This window comes from Balaenoptera musculus, chromosome X (genome assembly GCF_009873245.2).
Source record: "Balaenoptera musculus isolate JJ_BM4_2016_0621 chromosome X, mBalMus1.pri.v3, whole genome shotgun sequence".
Taxonomy (NCBI): Eukaryota; Metazoa; Chordata; class Mammalia; order Artiodactyla; family Balaenopteridae; genus Balaenoptera; species Balaenoptera musculus.
The window spans coordinates 57544642-57565620 of NC_045806.1; the positions used below are offsets into that span (position 1 = coordinate 57544642).

The 20979-nt window shown below is 38.7% G+C and overlaps 1 protein-coding gene and 1 non-coding gene across 3 annotated transcripts in view; one reads left to right on the top strand and one right to left on the bottom strand.

The window, feature by feature from the left end:
* The window catches only part of ITGB1BP2 (integrin subunit beta 1 binding protein 2), a 32701-nt gene extending 13391 nt beyond the window's left edge, over positions 1-19310 (top strand). For both annotated transcript variants that reach the window (XM_036841124.1, XM_036841123.1), the window contains one exon: positions 19054-19310. In XM_036841124.1, the coding sequence (XP_036697019.1) occupies positions 19054-19155 (102 nt within the window). In that variant the 3' untranslated portion in view covers positions 19156-19310. The remainder of the gene's footprint in view (positions 1-19053) is intronic.
* A 126-nt stretch (positions 19311-19436) lies between these two features.
* LOC118889383 lies at positions 19437-19541 on the bottom strand. The gene has a single exon (XR_005018517.1). It is a non-coding gene; the product is annotated as a U6 spliceosomal RNA (small nuclear RNA).
* Between the last annotated feature and the right edge of the window lie 1438 nt (positions 19542-20979).

A 20979-nucleotide genomic window follows, 5' to 3' on the forward strand; every position in this document is an offset into this window, starting at 1 on the left:
ATTGTATGTTTTTGCCTCCTTTGTCGTAAATTAGGTGACCATATGTGTATGGGTTTATCTCTGGGCATTCTATCCTGTACCATTGGTCTATATTTCTGTTTTTGTGCCAGTACCATACTGTCTTGATTACTGTAGCTTTGTGGTATAGTTTGAAGTCAGGGATCCTGATTCCTCCAACTCCGTTTTTCTTTCTCAGGATTGCTTTGGCTATTCGGGGTCTTTTGTTTTTCCACAAAAGTTATTATTTAAAAAGAAGAAAAAAAAACTTGGACTTGATTTTTTTTTTCTGATAGGGGAGGGAAGGGTATAAGATAATTACTCCAAGTCTTCAAACTTAAGTAATGGTAGAAGGCTAGTACTTTTAACAGAAACAGGAAAACCGGGAACTAGAACTAATATTATTTGAATAATCCGATAATGAATTTTATTTTAGGTACGAGTTTGAAATGATGGCAAAGCATAAGAGTGGAAATGCTAGCAGGCAGTTAATTGTAAATGCAAAATTAGAGTTCATGAGAAAAGTCAGCGCTGAAGATAGATTTGAGTATCATCTGCCTCAATGTGACACTTAAACATTCAACTTACTTTGTATGAGCTCCCTTCATCTTTAAAAACACAAAAAACTCGCAGATGTGAAAAAAATGGAAAATACAATATTTGAACCCTTAAATTGTTCTCAGGGGAAGTCACTGTTAGCAGTTTGGTGTGTATCATTACAAATATTTTCTATACATTTACAAACAGATATTGGCATACAACATGTAGAGACATAGTAAAAATCTGAGCAGATACCTGCATTTATATGGAGAAATTTGTTTTTTTCTTTTTGGCCAATTTGGAATCATTCTATAATATTTTTCTGTAACTTACTTAATCATTAAGCATATCACTTTATTGTCCTTTAAGATATTTCCATGTCAGTATATATAGATATCTGACATGCTTTTTTGTGTTGCATAGTACTTTATCGTATGGATATGCCATGATTTATTTAACTATTCCCCTATTGGTGAACACAAGTTGTTTATAATTTTTTATTGTTACAAATTATGCAGCAATGAAAATCGTTATACATGTATCTTTGAATATTTGTGCTACTATTTTCTGAGGATAGATTCCTAGAAGTGGGATTGCTGGAAGGAAGGTATATACATCTTTACACATCTAAAGTGTTAATAGATACTGCTCAATTTCCCTCCACAAAGGCTGTTCCAATTTATATGGTCACCCAACAGTGTATGAGGTACCATTTTCCCCAATACCCTCATCAATACTTTATGTTATCATTAAAAAATATTTTTACCAACCAGATATGCAAATAATGGTATCTCATTTTTATTTTGCACTTCCTCTGGTTACAGGAAAGGGTAAGCATTTTTTACTGAATACAGTAGTCCCCCTTATCCATGGTTTCACTTTCCACGATTTCAGTTACCCTCAGTCAAATGTTGTCTGAAAATATTAAATGGACAATTCCAGAAATAAGCAATTCATAAGTTTTAAAAAAATTTTATTGAAGTATAGTTGATTTACAATGTTGTGTTTAACTTCTGCTGTATAGCAAAGTGACTCAGTTATACATATATATATATTCTTTTCCATTATGGTTTATCACAGGATATTGAATACAGTTCTCTGTGCTATACAGTAGGACCTTGTTGTTTATCCATCCTCTATATAATAGTGTGCATCTGCTAATCCCAAACTCCCAGTTCTTCCCTCCCCCACCCCCTCCCCCTTGGCAACCACAAGTCTGTTCTCAATATCTGTAAGTCTGTTTTTATTTTGTAGATAGGTTCATTTGTGTCGTATTTTAGATTCCACATATAAGTGATATCATATGGTATTTGTCTTTCTCTTTCTGACTTACTTCACTTAGTATGATAATCTCTAGGTCCATCTATGTTACTTCTTTATCCATTCATCTGTCGATGGACATTTAGGTCATTTCCATGCCTTGGCTATTATAAATAGTGCTGCTATGAACATAAGGGTGCATGTATCTTTTCAAATTATAGTTTTGTCTGGGTATATGCCCAGGAGTGGGATTGCAGGGCCATATGGTAGGTCTATTTTTAGTTTTTTAAGGAACCTCCATACTGTTCTCCATAGTGGCTGTACCAATTTACATTCCCACCAACAGTGTAGGAGGGTTCCCTTTTCTCCACACCCTCCAGCATTCATTGTTTGTAGAACTTTTAATGATGGCCATTCTGACTGGTGTGAGGTGATACCTCATTGTAGTTTTGATTTGCATTTCTCTAATAATTAGCGATGATGAGCATCTTTTCATGTGCCTATTGGCCATCTGTATGTCTTCTTTGGAGAAATGTCTGTTTAGGTCTTCTGCCCATTTTTTGATTGGGTTATAAGTTTTAAATTGAACACAGTTCTGAATAGCAAGATGAAATCTTGTGACATCCCACTCCAGGATGTAAATCATCCCTTTGTCCAGCATATCCATGCTATATACACTACCCTCTTATCAGTCACTTAGTAACCTCCTGGAGGTTATCAGAGGTCTCAGTATCGCAGTGCTTGTATTCAAGAAACCCTTATTTTACTTAATAATGGCCCCAAAGTGCAAGAGTAAATGCTGGCAATTCGGATATTCTCTTACTGTACCTAATTTATAAATTAAACTTTATCATAGGTATGTATAGGGGGAAAAACATAGTATATATAGGTTTTGGTACTATCCGTGGTTTCAGGCATCAACTGGGGGTCTTGGAAAGTATCCCTGCAAATAAGGGGGGGTTTACTGTATTAATGTACAGAATTTCAATTAAACTCTGTTTTCAGCCCCATATGTCATGTCCATCCTCTGCTGTACCTGGTGTCTTGTATCTTTCCATAGTTTTACTGGTAAAATGGCCCCTTCTTATCTGTATCCTCTGTACTAGACCAAAATTTCTTCCCAGCTCCTATTTCAGCTACCATTTCTCTTGCATCTAGAAAACCCCAAGAACTTTTTGTCCTTTTGGGTTTGTACATACTTTATATATTATTTTGGTACACTTTTAGTGGTGCCTCAGAAGGGATTTGAAATGCTATATTTGTTATATACTAAATTCTCACACGTAACCGCCTCTCTATTCAGTTCCATTGATATATTTGTCTATTCTTGAAGCATATCACAGCTTTATATAATAATTTGATATCTAGTAGGTAAGTCTTCCCTCATTTCTATCTTTTAAAAGTTTCTTGGCTCTTTTTATGTGTTCTTCCAGATGAACTTCAGAACCAACTTGTTCAGTACTCCCACCCTATCCTCTCAAATCCCAAAGAGATTGTTATAGGAATTTATACTTCTTTGAAAACAATTTTAAATTATGAAAGCTTCTCATTCAGGAATATTGTACATCTATCCATTTGTCAAATATTCATACTTATAGCCTTCGGTAATATCTTATAATTTTATTCATGTCATTATTTTGTACGTTTCTTGTTAGGTTTATTCCTATCACTTTTTTTTTTACTGCTGTGAATGGGATCTTTTTCCCCCCATTATATTTTCTAATTGGATATTGTTTTTATAGAGAAAAGTTATTGATTTAAAACTTAAACTCTATTTCTGTTTAATTTTAATAGTATATCAGTTCATTCTCTTAGATTATCGATATATCATATATAAACAAGGACATTTTATGATGCTTCCTTTACAACATTTTTAAAATTTATTTATTTGTTTATTTATTTATTTATTTATTTTTGGCTGCGTTGGGTCTTTGTTGCTGTGCGCAGGCTTTCTTTAGTTGTGGCGAGCAGGGACTACTCTTTGTTGCGGTGCGTGGGCTTCTCACTGCAGTGGCTTCTCTTGTTGCGGAGCACAGGCTCTAGGCGCGTGGGCTTCAGTAGTTGTGGCACGTGAGCTCAATAGTTATGGTTTGTGGGCTCTAGAGTGCAGGCTCAGTAGTTGTGGCACACAGGCTTAGTTGCTCCACAGCATGTGGGATCTTCCCAGACCAGGGATCAAACCCATGTCCCCTGCATTGGCAGGCGGATTCTTTTCTTTTCTTTTTTTTTTAAAGAGAAACAGGAACTCTCATTTATTGCTGGTGGGAATACAAAATAATACAGCCAGTTTGAAAGACAGTTTGGTGGTTTTCTTACAACATTAAACGTATTCTTACCGTACAATCCAGCAGTCATACCCTTTGGTATTTACCCAAATGAATTGAAAACTTACAGTGACACAAAAACCTCCATACAAATGTTTATAGCAACTTTATTCATAATTGACAAAGCTTGGAAGCAACTATGATGTCCATCAGTAGGTGAATGGATAAACTGTGATATATCTAGACAGTGGAATATTATTCAGTAGGCAGGCGGATTCTTAACCACTGCGCCACCAGGGAAGTCCCCTTTACAACATTTATAACTTTTATCTTCTCTTGTCTTAATGCTTTGACTAGAACCTGCAGAGCAACGTTCAGTAATAGTTGTGAAAACAGGTGAATATTCTTGGTTTTGTTCTGACTTTAAGGTGAATGCCACTAGTATTTCACTATTAAGTATGATGATTGCAGTTGTTTTCTTTTTTTTTTTCACACACACACACTGTATTTTATTTTTACAAGAGATAAATAGACTGACACCAAGCATTGTACATGGATGACCACAACAAAAGCAACAATGATGATTGCAGTTGTTTTCTATATTCTTTATCAAGTTATAAAATTCTCCTGTCCCTAGCCTACGGAGAAAATATTTTTTTAACATCTTTATTGGAGTATAATTGCTTTACAATGGTGTGTTAGTTTCTGCTTTATAACAAAGTGAATCAGTTATACATATACATATGTTCCCATATCTCTTCCCTCTTGCGTCTCCCTCCCAGAAAATATTTTTAAGGTACTACAAGCATAAGGTAAAAATTTCAAATGGTACAAAATGGTATGTGAAGAGTTGCCCATTTGTATTCCCTAGTTTTCCAGTTCCCTTACAGAGAAGCAATTCCTATTAACAATTTTTAGGTGAACTACCAGAGATAAATTGATGCAAATATAAGCATATATGTGAATATGTTATTTTTTACACAAATAGTGGCATACTATAAACACTATTCTAAACCCCAGTTTTTTTTTGTTGATAAATCAGCTGTCAGTCATTTCTTTGCAGGTAATCAATCTGTCTTTTCTTTTTGGCTCTTTTTCCCTACTTTCATTATAGAAAATTTCAAACATACAAAAGTAAAGAAAATAGTATACTGAATTCCCATGTACCTGTCACCTAGCTTCAGTAATTATTAACTCATGGCCAATCTCGTTTCATCTATATTTCACTAACCCCTGCTCCTCCACCCACACAAGATTATTCTGAAGCAAATATCACACATCATATTATTTCATCTCATCCATAAATATTTTGATATGTATCTCTAAAATATAAGGACTTTTCTTAAACATTATAACAAAACCACCACCTCTAAAAAATGAACAATTCTTTAATGACATCAAATGTACAGTCATTGTTCAAATTTTCCTGATTGTCTCATAAATGTTTGTGTGTTTAGTTTTAGTTTGTTTGAATCAGGATCCAAATACAGGCTATACACTGCAATTGGTTGATATGTTTCTCAAATCTCTTAATCTATAGGTGCCCCTTCCTTCTCCCCCCGTTTTTTTTTTCTCCCATGGGATTTATTAGTTCAAGAAACTGGGTGGTTTGTCCTATAGCATTTTGCATAAAATGGATTTTAGTAATTGCATCCCTGTGGTAATGTTTCCCTGTTCCTTATATTTCCTGAATATTGATTAGAACTAGAGGCTTGATTAGATTTAGATTTAGGTTCTATTTTTTCCTCTATTGAGGGGCAAGAATATGTCATAGGTAGTATTGTATACTTCTATAAGTAGTATACTTCTAAAAGTCTCTTGTTGCTTTTAAGATTTCTTTGATGTTCTTAAGTCTCATTAAAATGTGTCTGGGTGGGGATTTCTTTCTTTGTTTCTTTTTCCTGTTTGGGATTCCTGAGTTTTAAGATTGGCATTTTTCATCAATTCTCAGTTATTTCTTTTCAAATACTGCTGCTCCACTGTTTTCTCTATTCTTTGCCTGAACTCCAATTAGACATCACCTGTAAGTATGGGGCTTTTATTTATTTATTTATTTATTTATTTACATTTTTACTTATTTATTTATTTTTGGCTGCTTTGTGTCTTTGTTGCTGCGCACGGGCTTTCTCTAGTTGCGGCGAGTGGGGGCTACTCTGTTGCGGTGTGCAGGCTTCTCATTGCGGTGGCTTCTCTTGTTGTGGAGCACAGGCTCTAGGCACACGGGCTTCGGTAGTTGTGGCACGCAGGCTGTAGAGCATACACTCAGTAGTTGTGGCGCATGGGCTTAATTGCTCTGCGGCATGTGGGATCTTCCCGGACCAGGGCTCAAACCCATGTCCCCTGCATTGGCAGGCAGATTCTTAACCACTGCGCCACCAGGGAAGTGCCCAGTATGGGGCTTTTAAAACTAAGGCCGTAGGCCACGAGGGATCAGATGACTTCAGAGCAAAAGTCTGCTCTAGCAATTACCCAGTAGAGTTGTAGTTATTCATTGTTTCCTCTGCTTTACTGCCCGTGCACCATATATGTGTATATGGACAGAGATATATATCTCCATACACACTTAAAATATGTCTTGAAATTCATTCCATATCAGTATATAATTTACCTCATTTCTTTCTTTCTATTTTTATTTTTTTTTAAAGATTTTTTTTTGATGTGGACCATTTTTAAAGTCTTTATTGAATTTGTTACAATATTGCTTCTGTTTTAGTTTTTCGGCCACGAGGCATGTGGGATCTTAGCTCCCCGATCAGGGGCTGAACCCACACCCCCTGTATTGGAAGGTGAAGTCTTAACCACTAGACTGCCAGGGAAGTCCCCTCATTTCTTTCTTTTTATTGATTGAAGTATAACTTGCATATAGAAAAATGTACAAATCTGAAGTATATGTTTTTGTGTATGTATACATCTATGAAACCTCCCCCAAGTCAAAATACAGAACATTTCCAGCACTACAGAGGCTAGCTCCTTGTGACCTCTCTCAGTCATTATTCAGTCCCAAGATTAACCACTTTCTGGCTTCTATAGTCATAGATTAGTTTTGCTTATATTTGAATTTCATATAAGTGGAGTCATACAGAGTGTGTACTCTTTTGCATCTGACTTCTTTCATTCAGCATCGTCTGTGAGCTTCATCTATTTTGAATATATCAGTAGTTTGTTCTTAGGCATTCCCTGGCTGTCCAGTGGTTAGGATTCCAGGCTTTCACTGCTGGGGGCCTGGGTTCAATTCCTGGTCAGGGAACTCAGATCCCTGCAAGCCACGCAGCGTGGCCAAAAAAAAAAAAAAAAAAAAAAATATATATATATATATATATATATATATATATATATATATATATATGTATATAGTTTGTTCTTTTTCATTGCTGTGTAGAAGTCTGCTTTCTTAAAATTAACTTCCATTTTATGGATATATCATAATGTAGTTAACAAATCCTCTATTGATGGATATATAAATGGTTTTCAGTCTTTTGTTACTATAAATACTACTACACTGCATGTGTTTATTCATGCATCTTTGCCATTATGCATATCAGTAGGATAAAATCCTAGATGTGTAAGTGCTAAGTGAAATATTATGTGCGTTATTAATTTTAATAGATTTTGCCAAATTGCCTTCCAAAGAGGATGTACTAATTTACAAATCCACCAACAGTATATTTAAGGGTCTGTTTCCCAACATCCTTGCCAACTAGTAACAATTTTTTTTTATTGAGGTATAGTCGATTTATAATATTATATTAGTTTCAGGTATATAATAGTGATTCAAAATTTTTATAGATTGTCACATTTAAATTATAAAATATTGGATATATTCCCTGCGCTGTACAGTACATCCCTGTAGCCTATTTATTTTATACTTATTAATTTGTGCCTCTTAATCCCCTACCCCTATTTTGCCCTTTCTCCTCCCTCTTCCCACTGGTAACCACTAGTTTGGTCTCTGTATCTGTGAGTCTGTTTCTGTTTTCTCATATTCATTCATTTATTTGATGTTTTAGATTCCACATATAAGTGATAACATACAGTATTTACCTTTCTCTGTCTGACTTATTTCACTAGGCATAATACCCGCCAGGTCCATCCATGTTGTTGCAAGTGGCAAAATTTAATTGTTTAACACATCTTCCTTATCCATTCATTTGTTGATGGACATGTAGCTTGCTTCTATGTTATGGCTATTGTAAATAATGTTGCTATGAACATTGGGGTGCATGTATCTTTTCAAATTAGTGTTTTCGTACTCTTTGGATATATGCCCAGGGGTGCAATTGCTGGATTGTATGGTAGTTCTATTTTCAGTTTTTTGAGGAATCTCCATACTGTTTTCCACAGTGGCTGCACCAATTTACATTCCCACCAACAGTGTACTAGGGATCTCTTTTCTCCATATCCTCACCAACACTTGTTATTTGTTGTCTCTGTGATGATAGCCATTCTGACAGGTGATATCTCATTGTGGTTTTGATTTTGCATTTCTTTGATGATGAGCAGTGTTGAGTATCTGTTGACCCTCTGTATGTCTTCTTTGGAAAAATATCTGTTCAGGTCTTCTGCCCACTTTTTAATCACGTTGTTTGTTTTTTGGTATTGAGCTGTATGAGGTATTTATATATTTGGGATATTAACGCCTAATCAGTCATATCATTTGCAAATATTTTTTTCCCATTCAATTGGCTGCCTTTTTGTTTTCTCGATGGTTTCTTTGTTGTGCAAAAGCTTTTAAGTCTAATGAGGTCCCATTTGTTTATTTTTGCTTTTGTTTCCTTTGCCTTAGTTGACAGATCCAAAGAAATATTGCTACAATTTATGTCAAAGTGTGTTCTGCCTATGTTTTCTTCTAGGAGTTTTATGGTTTCTGTGCTTACACTTAGGTCTTTAATCCATTTTGAGTTTATTTTTGTATATGGTATGAGAAAATGTTCTACTTTCATTCTTTTATGTGTAGCTGTTCCATTTTCCTAGCACTAGTTATTGAAGAGAATGTCTTTTCTCCATTGTATATTCTTGCCTCCTTTGTCATAGATTAATTGACCATAGGTGCGTGGGTTTACTTATGGGCTCTCTATTCTGTTCCATTGATTTATTTGTCTGTTTTCATGCCATTACCATGCTGTTTTGTTTATTATAGCTTTGTAGTATAGTCTGAAGTCAGGGAGCATGATTCTTCCAGTTCTGTTCTTCTTTCTCAAAGTTGTTTTGGCTATTTGGGATGTTTTGTTTTTCCATACAAATTTTAAAATTATGTGTTCTAGTTCTGTGATAAATGCCATAGGTATTTTGTTAGGGGTTGCACTGAATCTGTACACAATCTTGGGTAGTATGGTCATTTTAACTATTAATTCTTCCAATCCATTGACACAGTATGTCTTTCCATCTGTTTATGTCATCTTCAATTTATTTCATCAGTGTCTTATAGTTTTCTGAGTGCAGGTCTTCTACCTCCTTAGTTAGATTTATTCCTAGGTATTTTCTTCTTTTTGATGCAATTGTAAATGGTATTGTTTCCTTAATGTCTCTTTCTGATAATTTGTTGTTAGTGTATAGAAATGCAACAGATTTCTGTGTATTAATTTGGTATCCTACAACTTTACCAAATTCATTTATGAGCTCTAGTAGTTTTCTGGTGGTGTCTTTAGGATTTACTATGTATAGTATCATGCGATCTGTAAAAAATGACAATTTTCCTTCCTTTCCAATTTGGATGGCTTTTATTTCTTTTTCTTGTCTGATTGCTGTGGATAGGACTTCCAATACTGTGCTGATAAAAGTGGCAAGAGTGGGAATCCTTGTCTTGTTCCTGACTTTAGAGGAAATGCTTTCTGCATTTCACCATTCAGTATGATGTTAGCTGTGGGCTTATGGCCTTTATTATGTTGAGGTATGTTCCCTCTATACCTACTTTTTTTTTTTTTGGCTGTGCTGCATGGCTTGTGGGATCTTAGTTCCCCAACCAGGGATTGAACCTGGGCCCTCGCCAGTGAAAGTGCAGAGTCCTGACCACTGGATCGCCATGGAATTCCCCTTTTTTTTTATATACCCACTTTTTGTGGAGAGTTTATTTTTATCATAAATGGATGTGGAATTTTATCAAAAGCTTTTTCTGCATCTTTTGAGATGATCATAAGATTTTTATTCTTCAGTTTGTTAATGTGGTGTATCACACCGATTGATTTGTGGATATTGAACCATCCTCACACACCTGGGATAAATCCCACTTGATCATGATGTATGATCCTCTAATGTATTGTTGGATTTGGTTGGCTACTATTTTGTTGAGGATATTTACATCTAAGTTCATCAATGATAGTGGCCTATAATTCTTTTTTGTGATATCCTTGTCTAGTTTTTGTATCAGCGTGATGCTGGCCTCATAGAATGAATTCAGAAGTGTTCCTTCCACTGCAATTTCTTGGAATAGTTTGAGAAGGATAGGTATTAACTCTTCTTTAGATATTTGGTAGAATTCACCTGTGAAGCCATCTGGTCCTGGACTTTTGTTTTTGGGGAGATTTTTTATTATTATTACTGATTCAGTTTCATTACTGGCAATTGGTCTGTTCATATTTTCTATTTCTTCCTGGTTCAGTCTTGGGAGAGTGTACATTTCTAGGAATGTGTCCATTTCTTCTAGGTTGTCCATTTTATTGGCATATAGTTGTTTGTAGTAATCTCTTATGATCCTTTTTGTTCCTGTGGTGCTGGTTGTACCTTCTCCTTTTTCATTTCTGATTTTATTGATTAGGACCCCCTTTTTTTAAAATTTATTTATTTGGTTTTTTTTTTTTGGCTATGTTGGGTCGTCGTTGCTGTGCGCAGGCTTTCTCTAGTTGCAGTGAGCAGGGGCTACTCTTTGTCGTGGTGCGCAGGCTTCCCATTGCAGTGGCTTCTCTTGTTGCGGAGAACGGGCTCTAGGCACGTAGGCTTCAGTAGTTGTGGCACGTGGGCTCAGTCATTGTGGCTTGCGGGCTCTTGAGCACAGGCTCAGTAGTTGTGGTGCACAGGCTTAGCTGCTCCGCGGCATATGGGATCTTCCCGGGCCAGGGCTCGAACCGGTGTCCCTTGCATTGGCAGGCAGATTCTTAACCACTGCACCACCAGGGAAGCCCAGGACCCTTTTTTTTCCTGATGAGTCTGGCTAAAGGTTTATCAATTTCATTTATCTTTTCAAAGAACTAACTCTTTCTTTTATGGCAAGTTTGTAGGGTACAATTTTATTTTTTTAATTAAATTTTTTTTTTAAATTTAATTTTATTTATTTTTTTATACAGCAGGTTCTTATTAGTTATCTATTTTATACATATTAGTGTATATATGTCAGTCCCAATCTCCCAATTCATCCCACCCCACCCCCACTTTCCTCCCTTTGTGTCCATACGTTTGTTCTCTACATCTGTGTCTCTATTTCTGCCTTGCAAACCGGTTCATCTGTACCATTTTTCTAGGTTCCATGTATATGCATTAATATATGATATTTGTTTTTCTCTTTCTGACTTACTTCACTCTGTATGACAGTCTCTAGGTCCATCCACATCTCTACAAATTACCCAATTTCGTTCCTTTTTATGGCTGAGTAATATTCCATTGTATATATGTACCACATCTTCTTTATCCATTTGTCCGTTGACGGGCATTTAGGTTGCTTCCATGACCTGGCTATTGTAAATAGTGCTGCAATGAATATTGAAGTGCATGTGTCTTTTTGAATTATGGTTTTCTCTGGGTATATGCCCAGGAGTGGGATTGCTGGGTCATATGGTAATTCTATTTTTAGTTTTTTAAGGAACCTCCATACTGTTTTCCATAGTGGCTGTATCAATTTACATTCCCACCAACAGTGCAAGAGGGTTCCCTTTTCTCCACACCCTCTCCAGCATCTGTTGTTTGTAGATTTTCTGATGATGCCCATTCTAACTGGTGTGAGGTGATACCTCATTGTAGTTTTTTATTTATTTATTTATTATTTGGTGCACCAGCTCCTTAGTTGCGGCACGTGTGCTCCTTTAGTTGTGGCATGCAAACTCTTAGTTGCAGCATGCATGTGGGATCTAGTTCCCTGACCAGGGATCGAAGCCAGGCGCCCTGCATTGTGAGCGTGGAGTCTTAACCACTGCGCCACCAGGGAAGTCCCTCATTGTATTTTTGATTTGCATTTCTCTAATAATTAGCGATGTTGAGCATCTTTTCATGTGCCTCTTGGCCATCTGTGTGTCTTCTTTGGAGAGATGTCTATTTAGGTCTTCTGCCCATTTTTTGATTGAGTTTTTTGTTTTTTTAATATTGAGCTGCATGAGCTGTTTATATATTTTGGAGATTAATCCTTTGTCCGTTGATTCATTTGCAAATATTTTCTCCCATTCTGAGGGTTGTCGTTTTGTCTTGTTTATAGTTTCCTTTGCTGTGCAAAAGCTTTTAAGTTTCATTAGGTCCCATTTGTTTATTTTTGTTTTTATTCAGAGAACTAACTGTTAGTTTCATTGATCTTTTCCATTGTTTTTTTTAGTCACTATTTCATTTCTTTCTCTCTGATCTTTATGATTTCTTTCCTTCTACTAAATTTGGGTTTTGTTTGTTCTTATTTTTCTAGTTCATTTAGGTGTAAGATTTGGTTGTTTATTTGAGATTTTTCTCATTTCCTGAGGTAAGCTTGTATCGCTATAAACTTCCCTCTTAGAACTACTTTTGCTGTGTCCCATAGATTTTGGATCATTGTGTTTTCATTTTCATTTGTCTCCAGGTATTGATATTTCTAAACTTTCTTCCTTGATTTTTTCAGTGATCCATTGGTTTGTTTAGTAGCATATTGTTTAGTTTCCATGTGTTTGTGTTTTTTTGCAATTTTTTTTCTTGTAGTTATTTCTAGACTCATAGTGTTGTGGTTGGAAAAGACACTTGATATGATTTCAGTTTTCTTAAATGTATTGAAACTTGTTTTGCAGCCTAGCATATGATCTCTTCTGGGGAACGTTCCATGTGCACTAGAAAAGAATGTATATTCTGCTGTTTTTGGATGGAATGTACTATATACATCTATTAAGTCCATTTAGACTAATGTTTCATTTAAGGCCAGAATTTCCTTACAGATTTTCTGTCTAGATGATCTGTCCATTGATGTAAGTGGGGTGTTAAAATCACCTAGTACTGTGTTGCTGTCAATCTCTCCCTTTATGTCTGTTAATATTTGCTTTATGTATTTAGGTTCTCCTATGTTCGGTGCATATATATTTACAATTGTTGTATCTTCTTAGAATGATCCCTTAATCATGATGTAACATCCTTCTTTGTCTCTTGTACAGTCTTTGTTTTAAAGTCTATTTTGTCTGATATAAGTATTGCTACCCCAGCTTTCTTTTGATTTCCATTTGCATGAATACCTTTTTCCATCCCCTCACTTTCAGTCTCTGTGTGTCTTTAGATCTGAAGTGTGTCTCTTATAGGCAGTGTATATATGGGTCTTGTCTTTGTATCCATTCAGCCACACTATGTCATTTTTTTAAAATATTTATTTATTTATTTATTTGGCTGTGCTGGGTCTTAGTTGTGGCACGCGGGATCTAGTTCCCTGACCAGGGATCAAACCCAGCCCCTTGCATTGGGAGTGTGTGGAGTCTTAACCACTGGACCACCAGGGAAGTCCCCACTCTATGTCTTTTTTTTTTATAAATTTATTTATTTTATTTATTTATTTTTGGCTGCGTTGGGTCTTCGTTGTGGCACGTGGGCTTTTCGTTGCGGTGGCTTCTCTTGTTGCGGAGTACGGGCTCTAGGCGCGCGGGCTTCTGTAGTTGTGGCTCGAGGGCTCTAGAGCGCAAGCTCAGTAGTTGTGGCGCACGGGCTTAGTTGCTCCGCGGCATGTGGGATCTTCCCGGACTAGGGCTCGAACCTGTGTCCCCTGCATTGGCAGGCGGATTCTTAACCACTGCGCCACCAGGGAAGTCCCTCTCTATGTCTTTTGATTGGAACATTTAGTCCATTTCCATTTAAAGTAATTATTGATAGGTATGTACCTATTTCCATTTTGCTAATTATTTGGGCGTTGTTTTTGTAATTTTTTTTAATCCTTTCTTCTTCTTTGGTTCTCTTCCCTTGTAATTTGGTGACTATCTTTAGTGTTAGTTTGGATGATTCCTTTCTCTCTTTGTGTGTGTCTCTATTACAGATTTTTAGTTTGTGGTTACCATCAGATATATATATTTATATATATATATATATCTCAATGTACATACACATATATGTGATTACTTTAAGCTGCTTATCTCTTAATTTCAAATGTATTTTAACAGCCCTGCATTTTTACTCCCTTCTCCCTATTATTACTTTTTTGACGTCGTATTTTACATCTTTTTGTCTTGTGTAGTCTTTAATGACTTACTGTGGATATAGATTATTTTAGTACTTTTATTTTAAAACTTTCCTACAGCTTTGTACATGGATGATTTACTACCTTTACTATATTTGTCTTTATCAGTGAGTTTTTCCCTTTAGTAATTTTCATGTTTCTAGCTGTGGCCTTTTCTTTTTCACTTAGAGAAGTCCCTTTAACATTTCTTGTAAAGCTGGCTTGGTAGTGCTGAATTCAGTTAGCTTTTGCCTATCTGTAAAACTTTTGCTCTCTCCATCAAATCTGAATGAAAGCCTTGCTGGGTAGAGTATTCTCGGTTGTAGGTTTTTCCTTTTCTTCACTTTAAATGTATTGTGCCACTCCCTTCTCGCCTGAAAGGTCTCTGCTGAAAAGTTAGCTGATAGATTTATGGAAATTCCTTTGTATGGTATTTGTTACTTTTCCCTTGCTGTCTTTAATATTCTATCTTTATCTTTAATTTTTGCCATCTTAATTACAATGTGTCTTGGTGTGGTCCTCTTTGGGTTGATCCTGTTTAGGACCCTGTGCTTCCTGGACCTGGATATCTGCTTCCTTTCCCTGGATAGGGAAGTTTTCAGCTATTATGTCTTCTAGATATGTCCTCTGTTCCTTTCTCTCTCTCTTCTCCTCCTGGGACCCCTGTAATGTGAATGTTAGTATGCTTGATGTTGTTTCAGAGATCTCTTAAACTGTCCTCATTTCTTTTTATTCTTTTTTCTGTTCCACTTCAGTGATTTCCCCTACTCTATCTTCCAGCTTGCTGATCCATTCATCTGTATCATTTAGTCTACTGTTAATTCCTTTTAGTGTATTTTTCATCTCACTTGTATTCTTCATCTGTTTGGTTCTTCTTTATATTTTCTAACTCTTTGTTAAAAACTTCTAACTTCTCGCTCTCTTCATCTATTCTTATCCTGAGTTCTTTGATCATCTTTACGATCAATACCTTGAACTCTTTATTGGATAGATTGCCTATCTATCTCCATTTCACTTAGTTTTTCTTCTGGGGTTTTATATTGTTCCTTCATCTGGAACATGTTCCTCTGTCACCTCATTCTGCCTAACTTGCTGTTTTTATGTCTATGTATCTGGTAGGTTGGTTATGTTTCCTAACCTTGGAGAAGTGGCCTTTTGTAGGAGACATCCTATGTGTCCCAGCAGCACACCTCCCTGTTATCACCAGAGCTATATGCTCTAGGGGTGCCCCCTATGTTGGCTGGGTGGGTCCTTCTGTTATGGTGGGCTGACTACTGTGGGTGGTCTCATAGGCATGGCTCACCCCTGGTTTGGTTGGTTGTCAGGCCCTGCGTTGCATGGAGGCTACCAGCTGCTGGTTGGCAGGGCCGGGTCATGAGATCCTGGCTGAGGGACCCTGGGGGGGTCCCAGGCTAGTGCTTTCTCACTGGTGGGCAGAATCTTGTTCTAGGGTGGGTGGTTGTGGGGCTGGAGTTCCTGGATCTAGTGTTGGCCTCCTGGTGAGTGGGGCTGGTTCCTGACATTGCTGGCTGCAGGTTCCCAGGTGTCCCAATGCTGGTACTGGCCCATTGGTGAATAGGGCTAGATCCTGGGGTGGCTGGCTGAGGAGTCCAAGGCATCTTAGAGCTGGTGTTGGCCTGCTAGTAGGTGTGGCTAGGGCCCAGGGGGTCCCAGGGCTAGTGCCAGCTCACTGGTATGTGGAGCCAGGTCTTGGTGTCTCCAGCTTCAGGGTCCTGTGTGTCCTGAAGCTGGTGTCAGCCCACTGGCATGGATTTCAGGGCCACTGGCTGAGGAGCCCAAGGTGTCCCAGAGCTGGAGTTGGTCTGCTGGTGGGAAGGGTCATGGTCTGTGGGGTTCCCAGGGCTGCTCTCTGCCTGCTGGTGTTTCAGCTGGGTACTGACAAGGCAGGCTTTTGTGATCCTGGGGCTGGTGTCCACCCATTGGTTGGTGGGGTTTGAGTCCAGGAGATCTCGCCACAGGTGCCCACTCACCAGTGGGTGAAGCTGGGTCCTGGGGCTAGTGCCAGCCCACTGGTGGGTAGAACCAGGTCCTGGGGTCTCTGGCTGAAGGGCCCAGGGGTCCCAGAGCTGGAGTCTGACCACTAGTAGGTGAGGCCAGTTCTTGACATGGCTGCAGGGTCTGGGGTGTCCTGAAGCTTGTGTCAGCCCACTGGTGATTGAGGATGGATCCTAGAGCAGCTGGCTGAGGGCCTCAAGATGTCTCAGAGCTGGTGTTGGCCTGCTGGTGGGTGAGGGCGTGGCCCAGTGGGTCCCAGGGCTAGTGCCAGCCTGCTGGTGGGTGGTCTGAGTCCTGCCAGTGCAGGCTGTGGGGCTGCAGTTGTCCTTGGGCAGGTGTCTGCCCACTGGTGGGTGAGACTGCTTCCAAGGCTAGAGATTGCTCACTGGTGGGTGGGTCCAGGTCCCAGGGTGTCCTAAGGCTGGTGCCTGCCCACTGGTAGGCAGAGCTGGGTCCTGGGGTCTCTAGCTGCAGGCCTCTGGGGGTCCTGGGTCTAGTGCCTGTGCTCTGGTATATGGGGCTGGGTCCTGGGCCCTCTGTTGATAGGGCTGTGTCCAGGGGAAGCTGTGGGCTCAGGGGGTCTTAAGGCAGCTTGCCTGATGGTGGGTGGGGCTGTCACTGCCTGGCTAGTTGCTTGGCCTGAAGCATCCCAGTATGGGTGCCTACAGGCTGATGGGCAGGGGCGGGGCTGGGTCCCCAGGCTAATAAACTAGAGGGAGTTTTCCAAAATGGCGCTTGCCAGCACCAGTGTCTGTGTCCCCAGGGTGACCTCCAGTTGCCTCCTGCCTCTCTGCGAGACTCTTCAAGATCAGCAGGTGGGTCTGACCCAGGCTCCTTTCAAATTACTGCTGCAGCCCTGGGTCCTGGAGTGTGTGAGATTTTGTGTGCACCCTTTAAGAATGGAATCTCTGTCTCCCATAGCCTTCTGGCTCCCCTGAAAGTAAGCCCCACTGGCCTTCAAAGCCAAACTTTCTGGGGGATCATCTTTCTGATGCTGGACATTTGGGCTGGGGAGCCTGATGTGGGGCTCAGACCGCTTTCTCCATGGGGAGAACCTCTGCAATTGTAATTATTCTCCCATCTGTGGGTTGCCCACCCTGGGGTGTGGGTCTTGACTATACTGTGAGTCTGCCCCTCCTACTCATCTCACTGTGGTTCCTTTTTTATGTCTTTAGTTGTAGAAGATCTTTTCTGCTAGATTCTGGTCTTTCTCATCAATAGTTGCTCTGTAAGTAGTTGTAATTTTGGTGTGGCTGTGAGAGGAAGTGAGCTCAGAGTCTTCCTACTATGCCATCTTGACCAATAAAACTATTAAAAAAATGTATATATATATATTTATTTATTTTTATGGCTGTGTTGGGTCTTCATTTCTGTGCGAGGGCTTTCTCTAGTTGTGGCAAGTGGGGGCCACTCTTCATCACGGTGCACGGGCCTCTCACTATCGCGGCCTCTCTTGTTGCGGAGAACAGGCTCCAGACGCGCAGGCTCAGTAATTGTGGCTCACGGGCCCAGCTGCTCCGCGGCATGTGGGATCTTCCCAGACCAGGGCTCGAACCCGTGTCCCCTGCATTGGCAGGCAGATTCTCAACCACTGCGCCACCAGGGAAGCCCTAAAAAATATTTTTATCTTTGATAATCTGACAGGTAAAAAATAGAAACCTATAACTAATAAATATTTTTGTTTTTTAACTAAAAATACATGCACATGGTAAAAAACAACTCAAGCAATATAAAAGGATATACAATTAAAGTTATATATTACCCCTATTCCTTAGTTCCCTTGGTTCCCTTTCCAGAGAACCCCACTGTCAGTTTCTTGTTTATCCTCCAGATATATTCTATGCAAACCATGGATATACAAGTATAAATGGGTATATATGTGTGTGTGCACATGTGTTTGGATATCTATCTGTCTGGTTATTGATGAACATGAGAGTTTATCATACTTTTTTCACTTAAAATATATCATATCCATATATCCATTTCATCTCTCTTTTTGTCACAAATGGTAGCAGGCTATTCACTCTGCTTTTTTCGCTTAATATATTTTTGAGATTGTGTCATATCAATACATTTACATCTGCCTTATTCTTTTGTATGGCTACATCATAATTTATTTAACCAGTACCAGGCATTTTGGTTGTTTCCAATATCCTGTTATTATAAACGATCTCCCTGAACATACTTATTTGTACACATGGGTCAGCATATTTTTAGGATAAATTCCTAGAAGTATGGTTGCTGTATCAAAGTATATAGTGGTTGATGTTATTCTCTGCCCAACATCCATTCCACATCTTCCCCATTGTTTAGCAGTCATAAAGTTTGAAGGGGGTAGAATTGATTTCACTCCCAGCTTCTGGAGGGGGTACACCACACATGTAACCCAATCAGGGTAAGTCCATCCCCCATGCCTCAGTTATTGGTTCAAGCAACCCAGGCCTTAGCCAATCAATGTATACTATTGTCCTGTCAAGGGGAAATTTCAGGAATGGGCCAATGATGCAAGTCAGTGAAATGTTAGAGGATATTTTTTGAAGTATTTGGGGGAAGAAGGGTTTTTTTTGTTTTTGTTTTTCTTTGCTCTTCTGAGAGAGAACAAAAGCCAGCTTTGTCTCTTCTTTTGGACAGTATGGTGTAGCTGATATGAAGACTTCAAGTGCTGCAGCCCTTTTGCTACCAAGAAGGGAGTCAGATTTACAGTGGAGCTCACACTTTGGACGACTGAACTGACAGATGGAAGGAAATTAGGTCCTTGGTGATATTGTTGATCCACAAAATCAAACCAATTTCAAAGCTCACTTATCCCCTGGAATTTGCAGTTATTTGAACTGATAAATCCTCTTTATTGTTTAAGCCTATTGGAGTTGGGTTTTCTGTTACTTGCCAATAAAAAGACATATGTACTTAAAATTTCTTTTCTTTTTTAAAAAATTTTTATTGGAGTATAATTGATTTACAATGTTGTGTTAGTTTCAGGTGTACAGCAAAGTGATTCAGTTATACATACATTCAAAAATATGGAACGCTTCACGAATTTGCGTATCATCCTTGCGCAGGGGCCATGCTAATCTTTTGTATCGTTCCAATTTTAGTATGTGTGCTGCCAAAGTGAGCACACTTTAAAATTTTTTTGATAAGTTGCCTTACAAAAAATATACCAATTTACAATCCAACAACAAAATATGAGAGTATTTCTCTGCAGCCTCGCCAAAACAATATATTATCAAACTTTCTGATATTGTCATCTTTATAGGAAAAGAGTGGTATCTTAACACAATCTTTTTATCATGAGTAGGGTTAAGCTTTTTTTGGTTTGTTTATTTTTGTTTTGGCTGCGCCGTGTGGCATGCGGATCTTACTTCCCCAACCAGGGATCGAACACGTGCCCCCTGCAGTGGAAGTGCAGAGTCCTAACCGCTGGACCACCAGGGAATTCCCTAAGCTTTCTAATATACTTAGAAGTCACATATATTTCTTTCCGTGTGTGTGTGTGTGTGTGTGTGTGTGTGTGTGTGTGTGTGTGTGTGTATTGTTCATGTCCTTTGCCTAGTTTTCTATTTCTATTTCTCTTTTTTATTGCTTTGTAAAAGCTGTTTGTGTCCTAGGTAAATCAGGCCTTTGTTATGTGGGTTGAAATATATTTTCTGAATTTCTCCTTTGGCCTTTGATTTTCTTTTTGCATTTTTTATGGCAAAATATATATAACACAAAATTTACCGTTTTAAAGTGTACAATTCATTGGCATTAAGTACATTCACAATGTTGTATAATCTTCACCACTATTTATTTCTAGAACTTTTTCATCATCCCAAAGAGAAGTTCTGTACCTATTAAACAGTAATTCTCCATTGTCCCTTCCCAACAGCCCTGGTAAACTCTATTCTACTTTTTGTCTTTTTTTAAATATAAATTTATTTATCTTTATTTTTGGCTGCATTGGGTCTTCGTTGCTGCACGCGGGCTTTCTCTAGTTGCGGCGAGCGGGGGCTACTCTGGGTTGCAGTGCGCGGGCTTCTCGTTGCGGTGGCTTCTCTTGTTGTGGAGCACAGGCTCTAGGCACGCAGGCTTCAGTAGTTGTGGCATGTGGGTTCAGTAGTTGTGGCTTGCAGGCTCTAGAGTGCAGGCTCAGTAGTTGTGGTGCATGGGCTTAGTTGTTCCACGGCATGTGGGATCTTCCCGGACCAGGGCTTGAACCCGTGTCCCCTGCATTGGCAGGCGGATTCCTAACCACTGCGCCACCAGGGAAGCCCCCTTTTTGTCTTTATGAATTTGCCTATTGTACCTACCTTATATGAGTGTAATTGTACAATATTTGAACTTTTCTGTCTCATTTCATTTAGCATAATGTTTTCAAGATTCATATTTATTGTAGCATATATCAGAATGTTATTCCTTTTTATGGCTGAATAATATTCCATTGCATGTATATACCAAATTTTATTTATCCATTCATCTGTTGATGGACACTTGGGTCATTTCTACCTTTTGGCTATTGTGAATAATGCTGCTGTGAACATTGGTGTACAAGTATCTGTTTGCGTCCCTGCCTTCAAT